General features: G+C 48.6%; 2 protein-coding genes across 6 annotated transcripts in view; both read left to right on the top strand.

Annotated features, from left to right (window-relative positions):
• On the top strand, nt 1-7,650 carry TMEM223 (transmembrane protein 223). Its single transcript, XM_083591562.1, has 5 exons — nt 1-947; nt 2,567-5,157; nt 5,298-5,357; nt 5,520-5,951; nt 6,322-7,650. Exons 1-2 carry the CDS (start codon nt 473-475, stop codon nt 2,857-2,859), a joined length of 768 nt encoding a protein of 255 aa, XP_083447688.1. The 5' UTR covers nt 1-472; the 3' UTR covers nt 2,860-5,157; nt 5,298-5,357; nt 5,520-5,951; nt 6,322-7,650.
• The window catches only part of SLC3A2 (solute carrier family 3 member 2), a 25,554-nt gene continuing 8,510 nt past the window's right edge, over nt 4,033-21,076 (top strand). Inside the window, exons 1-3 of one of the 5 annotated variants that reach the window (XM_083591234.1) lie at nt 4,050-4,156; nt 14,995-15,049; nt 18,549-19,010. In XM_083591234.1, the coding sequence (XP_083447360.1) occupies nt 18,557-19,010 (454 nt within the window). In that variant the 5' untranslated portion in view covers nt 4,050-4,156; nt 14,995-15,049; nt 18,549-18,556. Of the gene's footprint in view, nt 4,157-14,802; nt 15,050-17,611; nt 17,823-18,548; nt 19,011-21,076 lie in introns of those variants that run through there. The other 4 variants (XM_083591232.1, XM_083591235.1, XM_083591233.1 and 1 more) reach the window with 4 other exon arrangements.

A 21,076-nucleotide genomic window follows, 5' to 3' on the forward strand; every position in this document is an offset into this window, starting at 1 on the left:
TGACTACCTTTTTACTCACCCTGGCCTCTACAATAGCTCTTCAGGTTTCATCAACTCTTAATCTGACATCCAGGTTGAACAGACCTAATTTATTCAACCTTTCCACTTACGGTCTCTAGATCCCTCTCCATCTTTGTCACCTATTCTCTGTACACGACACATGTGGTATCTTTTTAAAATGATTGTTGCAGCTCCTGGCGCTCCACAAACCGCACTCTTCACAATTTGACAATTCTCTGAGGGAAAGTACTGTGTGTGCTTTCAAGGTATTGTGTGCACTTCCTCAGCCTTGCCAGTTTTGGTAACTGACCGGAAGCTAAGGCTGCCCTCCCCAAAGATGGCGCTCGAAACGAGCATCCGCCAATGACTGTAGAGAAGGGGAAGTGGGTTAAAAAGAAAAGGGAGGGGAGAAATACTACAATTCCCATGAGCCTCTTGGGCTGCAGCTGACCTTGGCAAAAGCGGTTCAAGAATGTTGCACTGCACATGGCGAGCTGGGCTGCGGATCGGGGGGCTGGCAGGTGGGGGCTCTGGAGGTTGCGGGGTTTGGAGGCTTTGGGGCCGCTCGGATCCACAACACCCCGTGCGCTTTTGGAGCTGGGGCGCGCAAAGGGCTCCCGGCGCGGAGCTGCCTCGGCGATGGGGCGCCCGGGGCGTGCAGACCGCCTTCCCGTTGGATACTAATGTGCCCAGGGATGTCTTGCTTTTCCAGCACGATCGAGGCCGTTTTTTCCGTATTCTTGGGCTGTTCTGCGCCGGCCAGTTCGTGTTCTGGGCGTATCTGGCACACTTCGCTTTCCACGGCTTGCGGGATGTTAGGGCGAGCCGGCCAGAGCCGGATCCCCAGCATGGGGAGCGCCCTCTGCCAACTCTACCGGGAGGAGCTACGATACAGTTGAGCTCCAACAAGTGGCGCTTCGGTTTCACTGCGTCTTGCCTGACCGTGGGTAAGGAAGGGCTGGATCGCTCTGCCCGCTCCTCCTCCGGGGTTACTTATTAGCATTGGTTGCTCTTCGTTGTTATAGAATTGTGGAATTGGAAAGGACCACGAGGGTCATCTATTCCAACCCCCTGCAATGCAGGAATCGTTTTGGCCAGCATGGGGCTTGAGCTCACGACCTTAAGATTAAGAGTCTCATGCTCTAGCGATTGAGCTATGTGCCGCGATGCGCATGGCGCTTTGCGCATTTTTCTAAGCAAAACAAAAAAGACCCCTAACCCCGAGGAGTTTACAATATAAATTGCAGACTTACTTTCATGAAATTGTAGGTTTGCTTCTTGTCGGTGACAGATAGTATGTGGGGCACAGCAGGAAAATGTATCCAAACGTAATATTGTGGGTTTCAGATCCATGGGTTGTAGCCAACTAAGTTCTACCCCCAAATAGATCCATCAAATTTAATTTCTCTAAGTAAGGCCCCTATCTGCACTGTACATTTAGAGCAACATCATTACCACTTTAAACAGGCATGGCTTCCCCCAAACAATGCTGGGAATTGTAGTTGTTAATAGTACAGTGGTACCTCGGGTTAAGAACTTAATTCATTCCGGAGGTCCGTACTTAACCTGAAACTGTTCTTTACATGAAGCACCACTTTAGCTAATGGGGTCTCCTGCTGCCGCCGCGCCGCTGGAGCCCGATTTCTGTTCTTATCCTGAAGCAAAGTTCTTAACCTGAAGCACTATTTCTAGGTTAGCAGAGTGTGTAACCTGAAGCGTATGTAACCTGCAGCGTATGTAACCCGAGGTACCACTGTACTGAGAATTAGGAGACCTCCCCTGCCATCTCCCCCAAAGAACTACGATTCCCAGAGTTTGCTGGAAAGAAGAATTGATTGTTAAGCCACTCTGGAAAGTGTAGATCTGTGGGGGGAATAGGGGTTTCCTAACAACTCTCAGCACCACTAACAAATGGAATTTTTTGGAGGAAGCCATGACTGTTAAAGTGGCATAATATTGCTTTGAATATAAGGTGCAGATGAGGCCTCAGTCATGCTCCTTTGTTTCATGGGGTCTACTCTGAGTAGAATTAACACGGATACAACCCAATAAAAATAAGACACTCCCTGCCCAACTCAGGCTTATAACCAGGACCAAGGATCAGAACCAACATCCATGGCTGGGGCAGGTGGGAACTGTAGTCTGAAACATCCATTAAGGCACCAGCTTGACACAGGCACCCAAATGTATCAAAGCAGGCGCAAGTCCAGTTTCTGTGGGAAATTGCACAGGTTGGGTACTACCACAAAACAGGTTTTTCCTTGACATAGGTCTGTCACAGCTCAGCTGGCAGAAGCACCTGGGCCTTAGTCCTAAGCCATGAAGGTCTTTGAAGGTCAAAATCTCTTTGAATTGGGTCCAAAACCAGAGTAGGAGCATGTGCATTGGCGAAACGCTAGTACATGATGATTAAATTTCCTAGTCAGAAACCCAGCAACTGAATTCTGAACCACCTGCCATTTCTGAACCATCTTCCAAGGCAGCCTTAGGATATATTAGGCATTGCAGTAGCCTGACCAGTAGGTTATCTCAGCTCGACTTGACATCCTGCTCTGTTCCTCTGCAGGTTCTCTGATCTTGGCGGCAGGTTTTGTCTTTTCCCGACGCTCTGTGAGCCGGATCTTGCTGCACCGAGGTGGGCAGGAGGTGACCTTTACCACCTATTACCCCTTGGGCTGGACCTCGTCCTTCACAGTCCCTCTTCGCCATGTTTCCTGCATGTCCCATCGTTCGGAGGTGCCGGCAATGATGCCACTCAAGGTTAAGGGGAGAGCCTTCTATTTCCTCTTGGACAAACAGGGACGGATCACCAACACAAAGCTTTTTGACATCACTGTTGGCGCCTATCGCAAGCTGTGAGGCACAGCACTGCTAGAGGGAAAAGGCGCAGGAGAGGGCACATCCTGCATCCTGGGCTGTTGTGCAGTTGGAGAAAGATGGACTGGCCACATCCGGCAGACAGATCCCAGGCCTAGAAGCAGCTCTTAAATGGCTTGTTAGCCCTTCTGTGCTTTGAAAAAGACAATTGATGCATGATGTTTTGGGGTAAATGGAAGCTCATCTGGAGAGAGAGAGGGGGGGGGGGGGGAATGAGAGAGAGCGAGAGAGACCGAGAGTGCACAGAGTTGCCCTGGATCCTGAGTTGATTAGCTTGTTTGTTAAAAATCTAGAAAGCACCAACCTGATTTTTGCAGGGGTTTTTTGTACCTCCCAACACACCCCAGCTGCATTCATAGTACGTTTTCCTCTGTAATCTTTGGGATGACAGAGGGGGGTGGGAAATGTGTGCTTGTGTCTTGGTAGCAAGAATGATGGTTGTTGTGATGGCTGCTTGGTTGATCTCCAGGAACTCATCCTGCCTTAACTGGAGATCACTGAATTTCTGCTTTGTAGAGTTGCCACTTTTATTTCTGGAGAGGCTCCTGTGCTTTTTAACAGGGAGAACAAGGGAGGGGAACCGTTTTTCAGCTCAAGGGCCACATTTCCTTCTGGGCAGCCTTCTGAGGGCCACTTGCCAGTAGTTGGGGGGGGGGGGCAGAGGCAAAAGTGAACGGAACAATGAATGTAAACCTGACTTTTGTTAGAGTAAAGTAGTTTCTACACACACCTATCTGTATCCTCCATCCATACAACCAGGAGGCATTATCAGAGTTCAAGGCCGCATTCCAGCCAGGCAGACACCTTCATGGGGCTGGTGAGGTGTGGCATGGGGAGAATTCTGAGGGCCAGACAGAGAGGCCTGGAGGGCCGCACTTGGCCCTTGCCCCTGAGATTCCCTATCTCTGAGGAAATGTGATAGACACTGAACAGTCAAGTTCCTGCACCCCCATTCTCTGTTACTGCCTTCCCGTTCCATGATCATTTCACCTGCTGAAATTCTGTCTGCCCCCCCTCCCCAAGTGTTGTGGGGAGAGGGGACCAACCAAAGTTGACAATTGTCTCCTGTCTTCTTCCATTTCGGTGTGGTCCCACCAGCCACTGCCAAGTCTTGTTTTCCCGCTTGAGCAGAAGCTCCCTTGGCCGCTCTGGTTGCCATGGAAACATGTTGGTCTTAGTGGCATCAAGATGGCTGCCGTGTGGAAAGGAGAGCTAGGCGGCGGTGAGACTGCGGACATGCGGCTGGGAAGGAGAGAGCTAGAGAAGGAGGGGAGACAAGGTAACTGTTTGCCGCTTCCGAAAGTAGCTTTTGAAGCCTACTAGCTGCCCCTGCTAACCTTGCGTTTCTCATTCTCAGCACAGCCTCCTCTTCTGCTCCCCACCCAGTTTTTTTTGCATTAATTTCTAAAAGCAATGACAATAGAATAAAGCCCCTCCCCACCCCCACTCTCAGAAGTGTGGCACTCTGTGCATGCTCAGGGGGAGGCAGTTGATTAAGCCTCTTGTTCAAGCCATTTTATGGCTTGCGAAATAATAACCTTGTGGGCCTCTGTCCAATGGATTTCATGTTGGGTCCATTTTTAATCACATGACCCTCTTTTTTCTCTCTTAACATATATAGGAAACCCAATTTGATAGTATTATTAATTATAAGGATTTTTCCTGCCCCTTCTCAAAAAAATCATAAAATAGTAGACAGGGGTTTTGTAGGTGCTTCCAGCAGCAAACAGCGCCCCCCCCGAGTCTCTTTTTAGCTTCACAACACCCCTGTGAGGTAGGTTAGGTGGTGAGAGGAAGGGAGGGAGAGACCAGCCCAAGACCACCCAGTAAGCTGCATGACTGAGTGGAGGATTTGAACCTGGGTCGTATGCCAAGCAATCTAACCTTGTTGATTTAGCACAGGGGTGGGGAACTTTTTTTCAGGCCCAAGACCGCATTCCCTTCTGTGCAACTTTCCAAGGGCCACATGGCAGTGGTGACTGGGGCCAGAGGCAAAAATGGCTGGAGCAATTAATGTAGATGTTAGCTTTGTACAACAGGCTAGCTTCTTCAGGCATGCTCCCATCTCTGTCCTCCATCCAGAGCCATAGCTAGGTGATCTTGCGCCCCGGCAGAACCTTCCAAATTGCACCCCCTAGCCACGGACAAATTAGCTCTTCTTTCTGCCTCTCCTCCAACTCCCCCCCCCCCATTCAATTCACCCTCTATTTAAAACCATTTCTTATGAGGCAATAATCAATATTTATATTTATGGACATATTTTTATCTGGTTTTGTGCCCGCCCCCATCGCCTGCGCCCCTGGCAGGGCCCACCTCGCCACCCCCAGCTATGGCCCTACCTCCTTTCAGCCAAGTGCAAGGCATTGCCAGAGTTCAGAGGCATATTTCAGCCAAGCAAAAACACTCAAGGGGGTGCAAAGCAGAGCTGGAGATGGGGTGTGGCGTGAAGAGCACTCCAAGGGCCAGATAGGGTTAGAGCAGTGGCGTAGCGTGGGTTGTCAGCACCCGGGGCAAGGCAAGTAATTTGCGCCCCCTAACCCGTGGATTTGCACCCCCTAACCCATGGATTTGCCCTAACCCCAGATGTTGCGCCCGGTGCGGCCGGCCCCCCCTGCACCCCCCACGCTACGCCACTGGGTTAGAGGGCCGCATTTGGCCTTCAAACCCGAGGATCCCAACCCCAGATTAAACAGTATGCAAGTTAAGAACCATATGTTTTCTCTTTCTTCTCCCTGTCCTTTCCATTCTGGAAAATGGCAGCAACTCCCTCCCGTCTTCCTGCTACATCACATTCCCATTTTGGGTGGCTCAGTTGACTTGAGCCGGCCTTTTGGACCCCCTCCTCTCCTTCCCCCACCCCACAAAATAAACGACCCTTTATTTTATTTTAAATTGTTCCGGGGTTTCAGTGCAGCCCCTCCCTAGGAAGCTGCGGAAGAATACTGCTGAATTAGCCTTAACACTAGGCCAAAGTCCCAAGTCTCTCTGACCTCGACCAAAGCATTTTGCTGAAAGCGTTTAGGTCCAGTCAAGGTGATGCAAGTTGCTCAGATTAGGGAGAAGAAACATAAGAAGCTGCCTTAAAGGTAAAGGGTAAAGGGACCCCTGACCATTAGGTCCAGTCGTGGCCGACTCTGGGGTTGCGGCGCTCATCTCACTTTATTGGCCAAGGGAGCCGGTGTACAGCTTCCAGGTCACGTGGCCAGCATGACTAAGCCACTTCTGGCGAACCAGAGCAGTGCATGGAAATGCCATTTACCTTCCCACCGGAGCGGTACCTATTTTTCTACTTGCACTTTGACATGCTTTCGAACTGCTAGGTTGGCAGGAGCAGGGACTGAGCAACGGGAGCTCACCCCGTCGCAGGGATTCGAACCGCCGACCTTCTGATCAGCAAGTCCTAGGCTCTGTGGTTTAACCCACAGTGCCACCCACGTCCCACAGAAGCTGCCTTATTTTGTCTCAAATCCTTGGTCTGTCTTGCTCAGTTCTGTCTACACTGACTGGCAGCGGCTCTCCAGGGTTTCAGGAAGAGCATCTCTCCCAGCTTGACCTGGAGATGTCATTGTGCAAAGCAGATGCTCTACAAATGGAGCTAAATCCTTGCAAAGAGAAACCCAGTACACCAAGGAAAAGGGTTGTAAGCCTAGCTTCCTCCCTGATGTGCTAGGTTTTTTAATGTGCTGGGAATATTGCTTTTAGGATATGAGTGATCATTTGGCAATGTGAGTTATGGAACTGGAACAGTCCAGACACAAATTTACCACTTGCAGGCACTGTGAATCTTGAACTCTGGCCCCACTCTGTTGTGCCTTCTAATTCTAAGATGCCAGGAATGAACCAGGGATCTTCTCCTTGCAAAGCCCCTGAGCTATGGAGGGAAGAGACTCCCAGGCAAGTTTGAGAGGTTGCAGCTTAGTGGCAGAGCCACTGTTTTGCATGCAGAAGGTGTTTAAAATAGAGGGGGGGTTTAAGATAACAATGGTGTAAAGAAAGTGGATCGGGAGAAGGTTTCTGTACCCCCAAACCTCATAATACCAGAACCAGGGGACAGACAACAAAAAGAAGTACTTTCTTCACACAGCATGTCCTTGGGACTGTGAAGTTTGCTCCAACAAGAGGCACTGATGGCTAACCAACTGGGATGGCTTTAAAGAAGGATTAGACAAAGTCATGGAAGATAAGGCTATCAATGGACACTAAGCCTGATGGCGATGTTCTCTCGCCACTGTTGGGGGCAGTGATGTGCCTCTGAATACCAGTTGCTGGGAATCACAAATGGGGAGAGTTGCTGTTGTGTTTATGTGCTGCTGGTGGGCTTCCCATCGGGGCATCCCTTTGGCCACTGTGAGAACAGGATGCTGGACTAGATGGGCCTTTGGAAGGATCTAGCTGCCAGGCTCTTAACTGTGTTCAGAAGGTGCCAGGTCCAGTCCCAGGTATCACAGGCAATAGGGTAAGAGAAGCCCCTTTATAGCTACCACCATATGGAATACACCCAGATAAGCCAAGATCTGACCCAGTACAGTGTGTCTGTACCAAGGAACTGAATATCCTGACATCCGAGACAGGCACCCAGATGGATGCCCTCGTTGAACTCTTGTCCATTCAGTATGTAATCCTAGCCTGCTCTGAGTTAAGTGTTTGTGTATGAGAACCACCAGTCCAAAATCTTCCACTGAGAGCAGCTGCCTCACTTTTTATCGTGATGGGGTCACCTGGCTCAAGGATGTGATCTTGCGGTACATCGTTCCAAAGAAATAATGAGCCTCATTTCCATTGATTCTTATTTTATTTTACACATGCTCAGTAATTGCCGTGCTATTTCCAGACCTCCATAGAAACCCCAAAGACTTGTAGATTTCATTTTAACATAGGGTTTCTGTTTGTCCAGTTTCAAACTTGCAGATCTTTCCATCTCTCTTTCCTTTCCAATTTATTTTGTTTACTCATTACAACAAGTGCAAATACTGTTAACCTGGACAGGTTTTTACTTAGTTTGACGTGTTTTTAATTGTCCAAGAGACCAGTGGAGATAGCTTAATTGAGTCAAGAAAGACGACTCAGAAATCATTTTGAATGCTTTATTACAACGTAAAATGTTATTGGGACATCCACCCCTAACACCAGTAAATTAGCATATTTTGAAAAGTTGTTCATCAGTTTGCTATGCATTCAGACACTTCTTAAGATATTGCAGCAAAATTTTGTGTGATGGTTCCTGAGATCAAGGAGCCAGTTTTCATCTATGTTTTGATACAGTTGGGTGCCGTTTTGAATCAAAATGGCAGACTGGACCTTAAAAACTTCACTGAGTGTAACCACTGAGTTCAGAACTGTGCTATTTCTTTCTTTCTAAAAATTTGAAAGCTCAAAGGCTGATGTTGAGAAGATATGCTTATACATGTTCATATCTTAAAATACACTGGATGGTTGATCAGACCACCAAGTGGGCACAGGTCTTACCTAGTTAAGGTGGATGTTAACTGAAGAAGCATCAGCTACAGATAGTGATAAGTTGGAACGCTGTCTCATAAATCCAACATTGTGTTAGAACTCAGTAAAGCACTTTTTTCGGGGCAGCAACCTCGCATGGTGCCCCCAAACATACATTTTTAGGCATTGTGAAAGCACAGCCCTGAAAAAAGTGTGTATTTTGGGCTCCGTGATCTCATGTGGGTCATGTGAATCACACAGGAGCATGGACAGAAAGACGTGCATCCCAGTTTTGGGACTCAGCATGTTGGAGGATTTGGAAATACAATTCTCAACATGGTGGGAAAAGCTATGATAAAGCAACGTGTGTGCCTGCTTGCTCAGCTCTTGAGGTGCTGTTGATGAGCTATTTCAAGGGCCCTCCAGCACCTGCTCTCCTTCCTTTTACTATATATTCAATTTATCATTTATTCAATTTATATCCCGCCCTCCTTCCCCGAGGAGCCCAGGGTGGCAAACTCACAAACAAGAAAACAGTTCAAACATCTTGCAAACAATTCCAATGAGGCTACAGGCTGGGAAAGTCCTCTACTTAAAAGGCTTATTGGAAGAGGAAGGTCTTCAGCAGGTGTCTGTCTAATATTTAACAAGAGGGGCACCCATAGGGTGGTTGTCATGATACTAAAAGCCAGATTTTTACATTGTGTGGCATCAACCTTTTGATAATATGGTATCTGCAGGAGGCCCTCACCTGCGGAGTGCAGTGGTTAGTTGGATAGGCAGTGAGACCAGTGCTTTTTTCCAGGAAAAATGGTGCTAGAACTCACCATGAAGTTGTCACAACAAGTGGCTAGGTGACTCAGGGCAGCCCTGAACACATGCAGGTTTGACAACAACCATGTTCACCACTCACGGAATGCTAAAAACTACTGCAAGCTGTCTCCCTAGCTGGTTTGGGGGTCACCCCTAGTTCTGGTGCAGGTCAAATATGTTAAGTTGTGGATGAACATATCAGACGACACAGCGATTCTTCAAACAGCTCTTGTTTATTCACAGGCCAGGACAGAACTGAACTGAAGGGTTCAGTCAGCCTGCTTATATAGAGCTCCAGTACAATGTAACTGTAACAATTTTCTAAAACTATCCAATCACTGAACGTCACTTTCGATCCCTTATTTGCATAGCTATCTACAGTTTCCCCCTGCTGGCCCAGGGTGAGAACTTCAGTACATAACAAAATAAATGCGCCCCTGCCTCCCTCATTCTTTTAGATTCAGGCAGGTGGCCAGGGCAGCTTGGAAGGGCCCTCGTGCAAACGTGCGCATGTGCAACAGTAGGGGCCTGGCTGGAAAGCTTAAAGGCCGACACTGCTACTACATGGGGACAGAAAAGGAAATACAAATTGGCCCCGTGCTGTAGCTTGAGCAATCATGGCTAGGAGAGGCTAAGAGCTAGGTGGAGTCATATTTTAAAAAGTGTAGAGACTCATATGCGGGCCAACTTCCATTTTGGCTTTAAATGTTCATTTGGGGCTTCTCAGAAGTACATACAGTGGTACCTCGGGTTACATACACTTCAGGTTACAGACGCTTCAGGTTACACACTCCGCCAACCCAGAAATAGTGCTTCAGGTTAAGAACTTTGCTTCAGGATAAGAACAGAAATCGGGCTCCGGCAGCGTGGCAGCAGCAGGAGGCCCCATTAGCTAAAGTGGTGCTTCAGGTTAAGAACAGTTTCAGGTTAAGAACGGACCTCCGGAACGAATTAAGTACTTAACCCGAGGTACCACTGTAAAGGCAAGAAACATGGTGGGGGGGAGCACCAGCCTGCAATGGCACCCACCTGAGAAGTGCCTGGCATGCTCTGGCTGAAAAAGGTGAGACCATCCTTCAGGTATCCTGGCCCCAAGCTGTTTAGGGCTTTACACACCAAACCCAGCACCTTGAAGCTAGCCAGGTGGTTGATTGACTATTTGTCAATCAAGGGGGTGATCTTCAGATAGAGGCCTGCAACAAAGTGGGACCGATGACCAACCCCCATATTTCCATTCCTTGGGTGTCTGTGACTGTATTTCTAAGCCTTGACTGCACGGGGAGAGGAGGGAAATGTCACATCTGTTCTGGGTTTTTATTATTGTTTTGATTCTGAGAACTAGAGCATTTTGGCGGCACAGCCGGTTCTCGGATTGCTTGCTTCCCTGGCACTAGGCCCGCCCTGAGTGTGATTCGCAGCCTCTACAGCACAGCTGACTTAGTGGTACACTAAGGCCTCATCTGCACAATGTGTTTAAAGCAGTATCATACTACTTTATACAGGTACTGCTTCTCCCAAAGAATCCTGGGAACTGTAGTTTGTTAAGAGTACTGAGAGTAGTCTTAGGAGACCCTTCCTCCCCTCAAAGAGCTGCCAGTACTGTAGTGGTTTAACTATCAATCTCTCTTCCCAGGGAACTCTGACAATTGTAGCTCTGTGAGGAGAATAGGGGCTTCCTAATAGTACCCTTAACAGACTACAGTTCCCAGAATACTTTGGGGAAGCCATGACTGTTTAAATTGATATGATTCTGCCTTAAATGTATAGCGCAGGCAAGATCTAAGTGACTGTGACAGATGTGGTTCCAAGGGGGCATGCAGGACAGACTGAGGCTATGTACACACCATACGTGTAAAGCACACACCTCCCTCAAGAATCCTGGGAACTAGTTTGTTGGGTATTGTAACTCTGACAGATAAAATATCAAGTTCCTAGGATTATTGTGAGGGGGTGTTTGCTGCTGTATGGTGTATATGCAACTTCAATGCAAACCAGGCTGGAATTTGAACCAAAGCCTCTTGAGCATTATTCAACTCATACACTCTGCTGTTTAAGAGCAGTTGATACTCTTTCCCTTTCCTTCCCGTCCTGCAGTAACAGGGGCCAAAGTTTAAGCCCTGTATTGCTGCCAAACAAAGTTCTGCACCCAAGGACCTTGAGTTCCGGGGTTGGCCCAAGAAGGGGGAAGAAGGATGCTGGGAATTATGGCCCTGCTCTTTGACCATTAGAAATCGTACTCAGCGATTTATCTGAACTCAGTATAGTTTTGGGCCTATCATTGTACATATTCTTAAGGACTAGAATCTTGGAGTTTCTTAATTCAGGAGGTTGCATTCTGCAGTACTGATTCCCCACACTTGGCAAGGTGGGGCTGCAGAAGCATGAGAACTGATTTGAGAGCCTGATCTTACTGCCTGGGATTCTCTGCTGGATTCCTGTGCTGGAATAACCAGCCACGGTGGTTACAAAACAGTGGGAGGCTGTGAGGTTTTCTAACTGCAATGTTGTTGCCAAAGTGAGGGAGCTCATTTGCCTTTCTGGGGCAAACGCGGCTGGGAAGGTAACATCTCTGACACAGATAAAAAGTTCAAAGTTTGTTTACAACTGCAAGCATTTTTCAAGCCATTTCAGCTCAGTGGACTGGTCTGTGGCCAAAGCATTCAGCTCTTTTTGAACCGTAGGGGGGTGACGGAGGGGGGAGAGAGAGAGAGGACTCATGTTGCTCTCTGGCCAAGAGTGCCTTTATCTGTGTGAACTCGAGTGAGTCTCGGCAGGATCACGCAACAGGAGTGTGCACCACCGTCCATTAGAGAAGCAGATAAACATGCGGCAATAACATACCGCTTTATTTTTCGCAGCCTGGCAAGGACCCAGCCTTTCTGCTTGTTCCGAATAACATTGAGCGGCACAACAACAACAGGAGGAGGAGGAAGGATTCTGGGAATTCGGGGAGGAAGATTGTATGGTGTAAACACACTGGGGGAGGACAGCATTTAACGCAGGGAAAAATAGGGTCACCAGGAATTCTGTGCATCAGGTAGGATTACTGTCTCTTTTTGCAGAGCTCCTTCATCTGCTTTGTAAGATGACTGAAATTTCCCTAAGTCAGGCACAGGGAGTCTTCTTCAGCCTAGGGGCCACATTCCCATCTAGGCAGCCACCTAGGGGCCACAGGCCAGTGGCAGAAAGCAAAAGTGAGGAGAGCAATGAATGAGAATTTGACCTTTGTATGGTGGGCTAGTTTCTGCACCCACACACAATTGTCCATATTGGCAAGAAGCATTAATAGAGTTGCATTGCAGCCAGGCAAGAACACCCAAAGAGGGTGCAAGGCAGGGCTGGTGTGAGGCCTGCAGAGAGTCCCAAGGGCCAGATAGAGAGGTCTGGAGGGCCACCTCAGGTTTCCCTAAGTTCCTTTGGCCTTTCAGGAGTTGCTAAACCGCAACTCCTAGCACTCCTAACACTCCTAGCAAACGTGGCCAATGGCCGGGGACACAGAGACACAGTTCAACATCTGGTGAGTCAAAGGTCCCCTAAACCCCTGCCCTAAGTGTGGCTAACCACATAGCTTCCACGTACCAGTTTGCTGTAAAAGACACAGGGGCAGGAGCATCTTTTAAAAGGGCGACCATCTTTTAGCTGTGTTTCCAACAAGTTCAGTGCCATAAACAAAATGGATGCTGTTAGACCTTTAGTAAAATCCAGATATTTAAATCAAAGCAGTGCCCTGCCCCACACAGTGAGGCCCCACATAGCATCATGGTTAATCCGGCTCTAATAGCTGCTAGGCCCTGAAAAGGGCAACCAGAAAAAGGACATTAATTGTTATGTGTGCCTTGCTTTATCCCTGCTTTGAGATGCCTGACTGCTCCGATGGGATTTCAGATCTGGGATTCAAAGCTGGCTCGGAGCCCAGGCCTTTATAGAGGCTACAAGATCTGGCCTGCAGGCCGGCCTCCTTCCCAGCAACGTGGGGTGAGAAGCACGTGGATCCCTTACTTAGCTCTGGGGCAGCCTCACCCCTGTTGAGGCTTCCTCCCACCTCTCCTCCTCCTCCTCCAGCCCTGGGCTGAACACAAGCCTGAACGTGATGGAAGCCTGACCCAAATGTTGGACAGGTATTTGATGGAAATCAAAAGAGGAATGAACGGTTGGAGTTTAAGAGCCTTGGGAGAGAGGGTGCTCAGGAATGAGTGCCCTTCAGGAGTTGGGAGAAAATTGCTAAGGAAAAAAGAGGAGATTCCATTCTGCCAGCATTCTTTGCCCAGGTCCTCTAGAAATAAGATATTGAGGTCAGATGGTTCCTCCCTTGGGTTGACAAGCCCAACTGGCTAGAATGTTTATATTTATTTAAGTAGTATAAGTAGTTGAGACTTATACCTTGCTTTCCAACAATGTGGAGCTGACAAATAAATCAGACATGTATTATTATTATTTATTCAGGGTTGCCATATTTCAAAAAGTAAAACCAGCTTTTTTTAGTTAGAAAAAACTCCAAAATTGTTGCTTGCCGAAGATCCAGGATGAACCAGCGCCTTCCAGAAATCCCCCCCCCCGGAAGTCCCTATTTATTATTATTATTATTAGTCACTTTATACAAAAGGACGTTTTAAAGTGACTGAACTGGATAACACAGAAATTTAAAACAAGCAAACATTAAAAACCTAAATACAAAATCCATAAAATGTGCATCCAGTAAGATATTCAGAAAGCCAATCCACTCTCCTAAAAGATGAGCAATACTATAGGCAGCATGTGCGTACAAAATACAAATACAACAGCTATTTTTTATACTATATAATGTTGGGGCATGGAAGTGCTATTCCAGGCCAACTGATTACTACCTAGACATGCCTTGGTCCATGATGCCAGTCAGGGGACCATCTATGTGGGGGCCGAGGCCCCCCAAATTTTCACTGAAGGGGCCGGGGCCCACCAGTGTTCTGCGGCAGCATGTATACATGCCTCGGAGCATCAGCACAACACGTCAGCATGCCCCACAACACGCGTGAGTGACACGCAGTGGGAGACCAGGGTTCAAATCACCCACTTGGGCCAGTCATTTGTCTCTCAGCCTAAGCTACCTCACAGGGTTACTGAATCCCCTCTTGCTGGGCTTTTTGGGTCCACCAACCCTTCACAAAGGGACACGGGTGGTGCTGTGGGTTAAACCACAAAGCCTAGGACTTGCCAACCAGAAGGTTGGCGGTTCGAATCCCCGCGACGGGGTGAGCTCCCGTTGCTCGGTCCCTGCTCCTGCCAACCTAGCAGTTCGAAAGCATGTCAAAGTGCAAGTAGAAAAATAGGTACCGCTCCGGCGGGAAGGTAAACGGCATTTCCGTGCGCTGCTCTGGTTCGCCAGAAGCGGCTTAGTCATGCTGGCCACATGACTCGGAAGCTGTACGCCGGCTCCCTCGGCCAATAAAGCGAGATGAGGGCCACAACCCCAGAGTCGTCCGCAACTGGACCTAACGGTCAGGGTCCCTTTACCTTTAACCCTTCACAAATATATGCAGGTCTGTTAGATGTACAAAATGTCTTGTGTGGGTGGAGCACTGACAAACACCCCCCCCTTTAGGTGTTAGGATGTTTTGGCAGCGGGCACAAAATCCACTTAGCTTGAGGGGAGAGGGAGGTCAGGTTAAAAGAGCCAAAGTCTGCTTTCAGTCTTGGCTTGTCTGAGAGTTGTTTACTGCCCTAGCAATGAACACTGGGATGGGGGGAAGGGAGGGAAAGAGGAAAGAGAGAGAGAGGAGGACTGGAGCTTTGGCAAGTTTTGCTGAGTCAGGAGATGCAGGTTAAGGTGGAAGACTCTGGAGCTGCTGGCTTCTTGCTGGGGAAAAAATCTATTTTTTCTTCCTACCAAAGGAATTCCAAGATCAGCTGAGGCCGCGCTGAGCCTGCACAATTTATGACAAGCTAAGTAAGCACTGTAAAGAAATGATAAGATGTTTGGGGCTTTCTTTTCTTATTTTCGGGAAGGGAGGAAAAGGCAATTGTGCTTGGGAGAGACAAGATAAAGAGATTATGCATGGATTATAGATGGTTGTTATTTTCAGGTGGGATTCAGTCACATGTCACCAAATTCATGTTGCACAATTATAGTTGATTGGAAAGTCTTGCAACACAAAATCGTTTTTTGTGATAAGGAAAGGGGAAATGCACTCAAAAGTGTGTGGTATAAACTTTGCTTTGGCACAACAGTCGTCTAACCTTAGAGGGTTTTTAAATAGCTTTTTGTTGGCTTTAATTAGCAAGGATCATAGGAAAAATAAATGATACAAATAAAGAGACCAAGTCTTCTCATGCCGTTTGTATATCACAAAAATAGCATTCAAAATTTGTACTAATATCTGCAACATATGGGTCTCACCTTAGAGGTTTTAAAGAATATTCAGCAGTTTCTAAATGCTTTAACATAAAATGAATAAATAAAATAACCTCCCCACAAGCAAATCAGGATGAATGCTGATTAAACAGCTACCTTCATCTAATCTCCCCTAGGAATCTGACTGGTTTCTGTGACAACAGGATACTGGAATAAATGGGTTATTCTCTTGATCCAGCAGCCAGGCTTACATTCACCTGCAACAAATCAGGATAAATGCAGCAGGAGTCTTCTTTCAAGCCTAATTTCAGCATGGCAGATACTCCAGGAGAGGCCTCTGTGGGTGCCTCGTGTGCCCACAGGCCCCACATTGACAACCTCTGTGTTCTAGCCTCTGTGTTGCACAGGATCCCTGCACGATTTCATGCCTGCTGCCCACTCCTCAAAGGAACATTGTTTGCACTTGAAAGCACCCAATTTAAGGCAGGGAATAATCAGTTGCTTCTTGCAATTGTCCCAAGGCGGATGTCTACACCTTTGATCTCCCCACAGATGCCGCCACAGAGGCTCAGAGTCTGACACTGACTCCCGCCCTCTTCATTTCTGGTACAGTTCTGTCTTGGAGCTGAAATTGTATAGCAAGGAAGGATCTGAAAATTGCCCCCACTTTCCTCTTCCCACTTTTGCCTTGCCTGAGCAGCACTTAAGAAGGGGGCGTTGAATGATGAGAAACTGGCTGGGAAGTTATTTTCTTACTTTAATTGTTTAATTTTTGTTACTTATTGACTTCCTTCCTTTTAACAATTGATAGAAGGTCCTCGATCTGGGATGCGAAGCCTGCAGGCCTATGCAGCTCTCAGATGGAAAAAAAGTTCATAAAAGGACAAGAAAAGTGATAAAGGGGGTTGGAGCAACCCCTCCTTGAGGAAACTTCAAGGGCATTTTAGTTGAGAAGGAAGGTTAATGTGCCAGTGGCACATGTTAGAGGTATTATAAGTGGGTGCTTGGTGTGGAGAAAGTAAATGGGGGAAGTCTGTCTTTCTCTCTCTGCGTCACTTTTCCCCTCATAACTCTAAGGCTGCGTACACAGAATATCTTCACAGCAGTGGCGTAGCGTGGGTTGTCAGCACCCAGGGCAAGGCAAGTAATTTGCGCCCCCTAACCCGTGGATTTGCGCCCCTAAATCTAACCCCCAGATGTTGCGCCCGGTGCGCCCGGCCTCCCCTGCACCCCCCACGCTACGCCACTGCTTCACAGCACATTGAAAACTCATCTCTCCCCTCATGGAATTATAGGCAATGTAGCTTGTTAAGTGTTGCTGGGAATTTTAACTCTGTGAGGGGTGAACTACCATGCCCAGAATTCTTTGAGGGAAAGAATGTGCCCCGAATGTGCTTTAAAGACACAATGTGTACCCAGCTCAGGGATAGCCAATAAAGCTGAATAACAGATGAAAGGATTTCAGCTCATAGTTAATTTGGAATTTGATGCCATGAGAGGCAATCAGGGCCACCAACCATCCAAGAGTGACCTCCTAAACTTACAACCGTCTTTTTCTTTCTTGCATATTGCATTTTGCTGTATTAAAGTTTGAATCTCATGGAAACATTGCGATACAGTGAAATAAATGGTATAAGAAACAAAAGAAGCAAAAACCCCCCCCACAAAATAAAAAATCAACACGGATATTGAACAGGATGGACGTACTGTCTCTCATCTTCAATCGGGAATCCACAGAAACGCTGTGGATCACCAGCATGAAGCTCACTGGTTGCTGGTTGTCCATGGACCACAGTTTGATAATCTCCAGCCTAGCAGCATCCCTGTTGGCTGTCTCCTCCTGCAAAGCAACCCTTCGGTTCTCATGAGCATGAAAGCTTAGATGGAACCTCCAGGTTCAAAGGCAGTATACCTCAGTTAGCAGTTGACTGGCTGGGACAAACAGTGAGGTGGGCTGCCATGCACTTCTATGCCTCTCGTGAGTCCCCAAAAGCATTTGGCTGGCTGTTCTTAGAGGCAAAGGGAGAGAAAGATGGACTTGTTGTCCCAATTTTTTGTTGCGGGGTGGTGATGATGATGATACGTACTCAAACGCCTTCGCCATCGTGAGGTTGGCGAGGCAAGCTCCGTTCCACCTTAAGCGCCGGCCTGGGGGGAGCCGGGAGGGCGGGACGGGGGCGGAGGCTCCGAGCCTATTTTAGCTGCCGGCCGGCGAGGCTTTGCTCAGAATCGGATCGAACCGGATTTCCTCGAGGAGCCAAGTTCCGGATCGTTCCAGGTAGAGATTGGAGAGACCCCACCTGCTGGGCTCGCTCCCCATTCCCCTGATTTTACAACCCGCTTCTACGCGCTAGATACACCTCCTAAAGTTGGTATCCAGAAAGCGGATAAAGGCAGAAGAGAAGATCTGGATTACGGGGAGGGGGGGGGGATGGTGGATAGGGTCCGGGGGGGGGGCAGCGCAACGCCTCGGTAAAGGGAGCTTTCTGTTCAAAATCCCCCTTCCCCTCTCCATAGGGTTGCCATTAGAGAGCGTGTGAATTTCACCTCTTATAATAGGGAGGGTAATGTATTTGGGGTTAATGGCCCCAGGGATCTAATAGGGGTGGCATAGTGACTGCTGCTGAGGGGTTTTTTTTGGGGGGGGTCTAGTCTCTGGCATACATAAGGGGGTATTCCTAAAGAGGGCTCTGTAAGGGGGGGTTACTAGTATCCAGGAAGATAGGCAGTTTTTGGAGGGACGGAGGTTTAAAAATGGACTTTGTCTGAAATTTCTAAAATGAGAGGTTCTAGGGTTTGAGCCTGCTGAAAGGTTTTCTGTGCAGCTGTTCCTTGTGGCTGCTGGGAAGCTAGATGGGCTTTCGGTGTCCAACCCCCGGGCACAGGCACCAAGGATAGGTTTGGAGGCCAAGCCTTTGATGAACCCTCAGTTGGATGCATGCAGGAAGGGTAGCCCAGAGGCAAGCTGGTCTCTGTGGAAGACGGGTGTGTTGGGTCAAGAAGAGCCTTTCCCCCCAGAAAGGCCTTGTGAACTAAGGGGGCTCCCTCTGCTCCCCCCCTCTCGCTTCCAAACCGCCTGCTTCCTTTCCCCCAGGTGGCACCATGACCTCCCCAGGTGTAACCCCCGACACGGAGCTCGACATGAAAGACGTGGAGCTCAACGAGATGGAGACCGAGAAGCAACCCATGAACGCCTCTTCCCCGCTGGCCAGCTCGCCGGGCAGCCTGGGCGAGAAGAACGGGGTCGTGAAGGTGAAGGTGGCCGAGGAGGAGGAGGAGGAAAGCGCCATGGTGGCCAAGTTCACTGGGCTCTCCAAGGAAGAGCTGCTCAAAGTGGCCGGCACCCCCACGTGGGTGCGCACCCGCTGGGCGCTCCTCATCCTCTTCTGGCTGGGCTGGCTGGGCATGCTGGCGGGGGCCGTCGTCATCATCGTCCAGGCCCCCCGCTGCAAGGACCTGCCCAAGCAGGAGTGGTGGCAGAAAGGCGGCATCTACCGCATCCAGGACGTGGCAGGGTTCCAGGACTCTGGGGACGACAACGTGGGCGACCTGGCAGGTGGGTGCTGCAAGGCGGGGCCTGGGGGTCTCTCCTCCCCACAAGTCCTAGCTATTCCATTGCAGGAGAGGGCAGCGGCTCAGGAATAAAAGCCTTGCACTCATAAGGGCTCTGGTTCAATCCCCAGCATCTCCAGGTAGGGCTGGGAGAGACCTCTGGGAAGCTGCTGCCAGTCAGTGTAGACAGCACTAAGCTGGATAGACCCAGTGGTCTGACTCAGTAGCAGCCGGCTTCCTATGCTCTTAAGGACACTCTATTTGAAGGGTTGTGGCTCAGCATCGGAACAGCTCAGGTGGTTGAGATACCATTGTTTCCAAATTCCCAACTTTCCAAAAAAAGAGCAAGTATCTAGCATTTGTACAACCCGAGACGTGAGACAACAAGTATGAGCACTATTTTTGTGTGTTCAGAAACTAACCTGATCCCCCCCCCACCTTCTTGGAAAATTTATTGCGGACTTGCAGGTCCAGACTTCCTAGTAGTAATGTGATGTAATTAGTGGGCACAGTGCTTGTGTGAATGCCAGTCAAGGACTCTTCCCTTTTCACTCAACAGCCTTGAATGCCTGGGAGGGGGGGTGCATCATGAATATCTGCCCTCCAAGCTAGTTAACAGGGTGGTGTTGCTCAGAAGTAACTGATCTGCTGTAAACAAAACTTGAGAAGGTTCCTGGAAAATAACCCGGGACCTATTCTTGCCTGCCCTTAAGGCACCCTGCCTATTCCTCTCCACTGCAGTCAAAAGGACTATTTTTCAATGCAGAGTTGCTGGCTAAGGTCATTGCAGGCAAGTCCCGCAATGAGGCTTCTATGGCTCTGAAAATCGCCTCCTGGGCAGTTCAGGATCTCCCTATTGGGCTTTTCTTGCTGAGCTCAGCCGTGCTCTGAGTACATGTGATTAGCAGCTGCCTCTCCACCCCCACCTTCCCCATTGCTGGCTGCCCATCCACAGACTGGTACCAGCCAGACTTCCCTGTGCCAAGCAGCCGGTTCTATCCGGCTTTGAAGCAACCACTGGCCTTTGTTTCATCAGTTCCTGACGTCAGCGGGACGCTGACTCAGCACGGAGGCGGCTGGCTGGGTAAACGATTTGCAGGGCTCCACTTCCTTTCCTCCGCTGTCTCACTCTGGCCCTGCTTCCTCTTGAGATCAGACAGATGGAGCCTCGTGGCTGGTTGTGTGAACCTGTGTCCTTATTTGCTCAGCTCTAAGTGCATTTGGGGGTTGGGGGGCATCCAAAGCTCAGGAAGGGTTTATTTTCTCCCTCACAACATTGGAAGTTTGTTCCCAGGCTAGTTATTAATTAAGGTGATTTATAATAAATATAATAGAATAAATAAGCAAAACTGGGCTGGGAGCAGACTTCTTATTACATTTAGATTATTCATTATTATTATTATTATTACCAAAGTTTATTGTCCTTCATCTGTAGATCTCAGGGCAGTTCACAACATAAAATGACAATATAAAAATAAGAACAAAAAAAACACCAATTAAACCAAATAATGGTACCATTCTGCTCTGCCGTGGCCAGACCACACCTGGAGTACTGTGTCCAGTTCTGGGCACCACAGTTTAAGGATGATATTAGCAAGCTGGAGCATGTGCAGAGGAGGGCAACCAAGATGATCAAGGGTCTGGAAACAAGCCTTATTAGGAACAGTTGAGGGAATTGGGCGTGTTTAGTCTGGTAAAGAGGAGACTGAGAAGAGATATGAGAGCCATTTTCAAGGCCCTCAGGGTGGCATGCATTCTTTCTCTGGTTTCTGTTTTTATCAACACAACAAATCTGTGAGGTAGCTTAGGCAGAGACACTGCGACTGGCCCCTCAAGGTCACCCACTGAGTCCCATTCCTGAGTGGGAATTTACCCTGTTCTCCCAGGGTCTCAATCCATCACTCTTACGGTAGCATACATGTCTTTTTCTCTTCTTCAAGTTTACCCTCACTGCTTCCCTGTGAGGTATGTTAGACTGAGGGACTGCCTGGCCACCCACTAAACTCCATGGCACAGTAATAATTTGAACCCGGGTCTCCCAGTAGTCCTCTATAATGCCTCTAACAGTCC

Source organism: Podarcis filfolensis (genome assembly GCF_964270895.1).
Source record: "Podarcis filfolensis genome assembly, chromosome: 16".
NCBI lineage: Eukaryota > Metazoa > Chordata > Lepidosauria > Squamata > Lacertidae > Podarcis > Podarcis filfolensis.

Coding starts and splice junctions, on each gene's coding strand:
- TMEM223 (XM_083591562.1), top strand. CDS start 473: ATGTTGCACTGCACATGGCGAGCTGGGCTGCGGATCGGGGGGCTGGCA. Junction 948..2,566: donor TGCGTCTTGCCTGACCGTGG/GTAAGGAAGGGC, acceptor GTTCCTCTGCAG/GTTCTCTGATCTTGGCGGCA.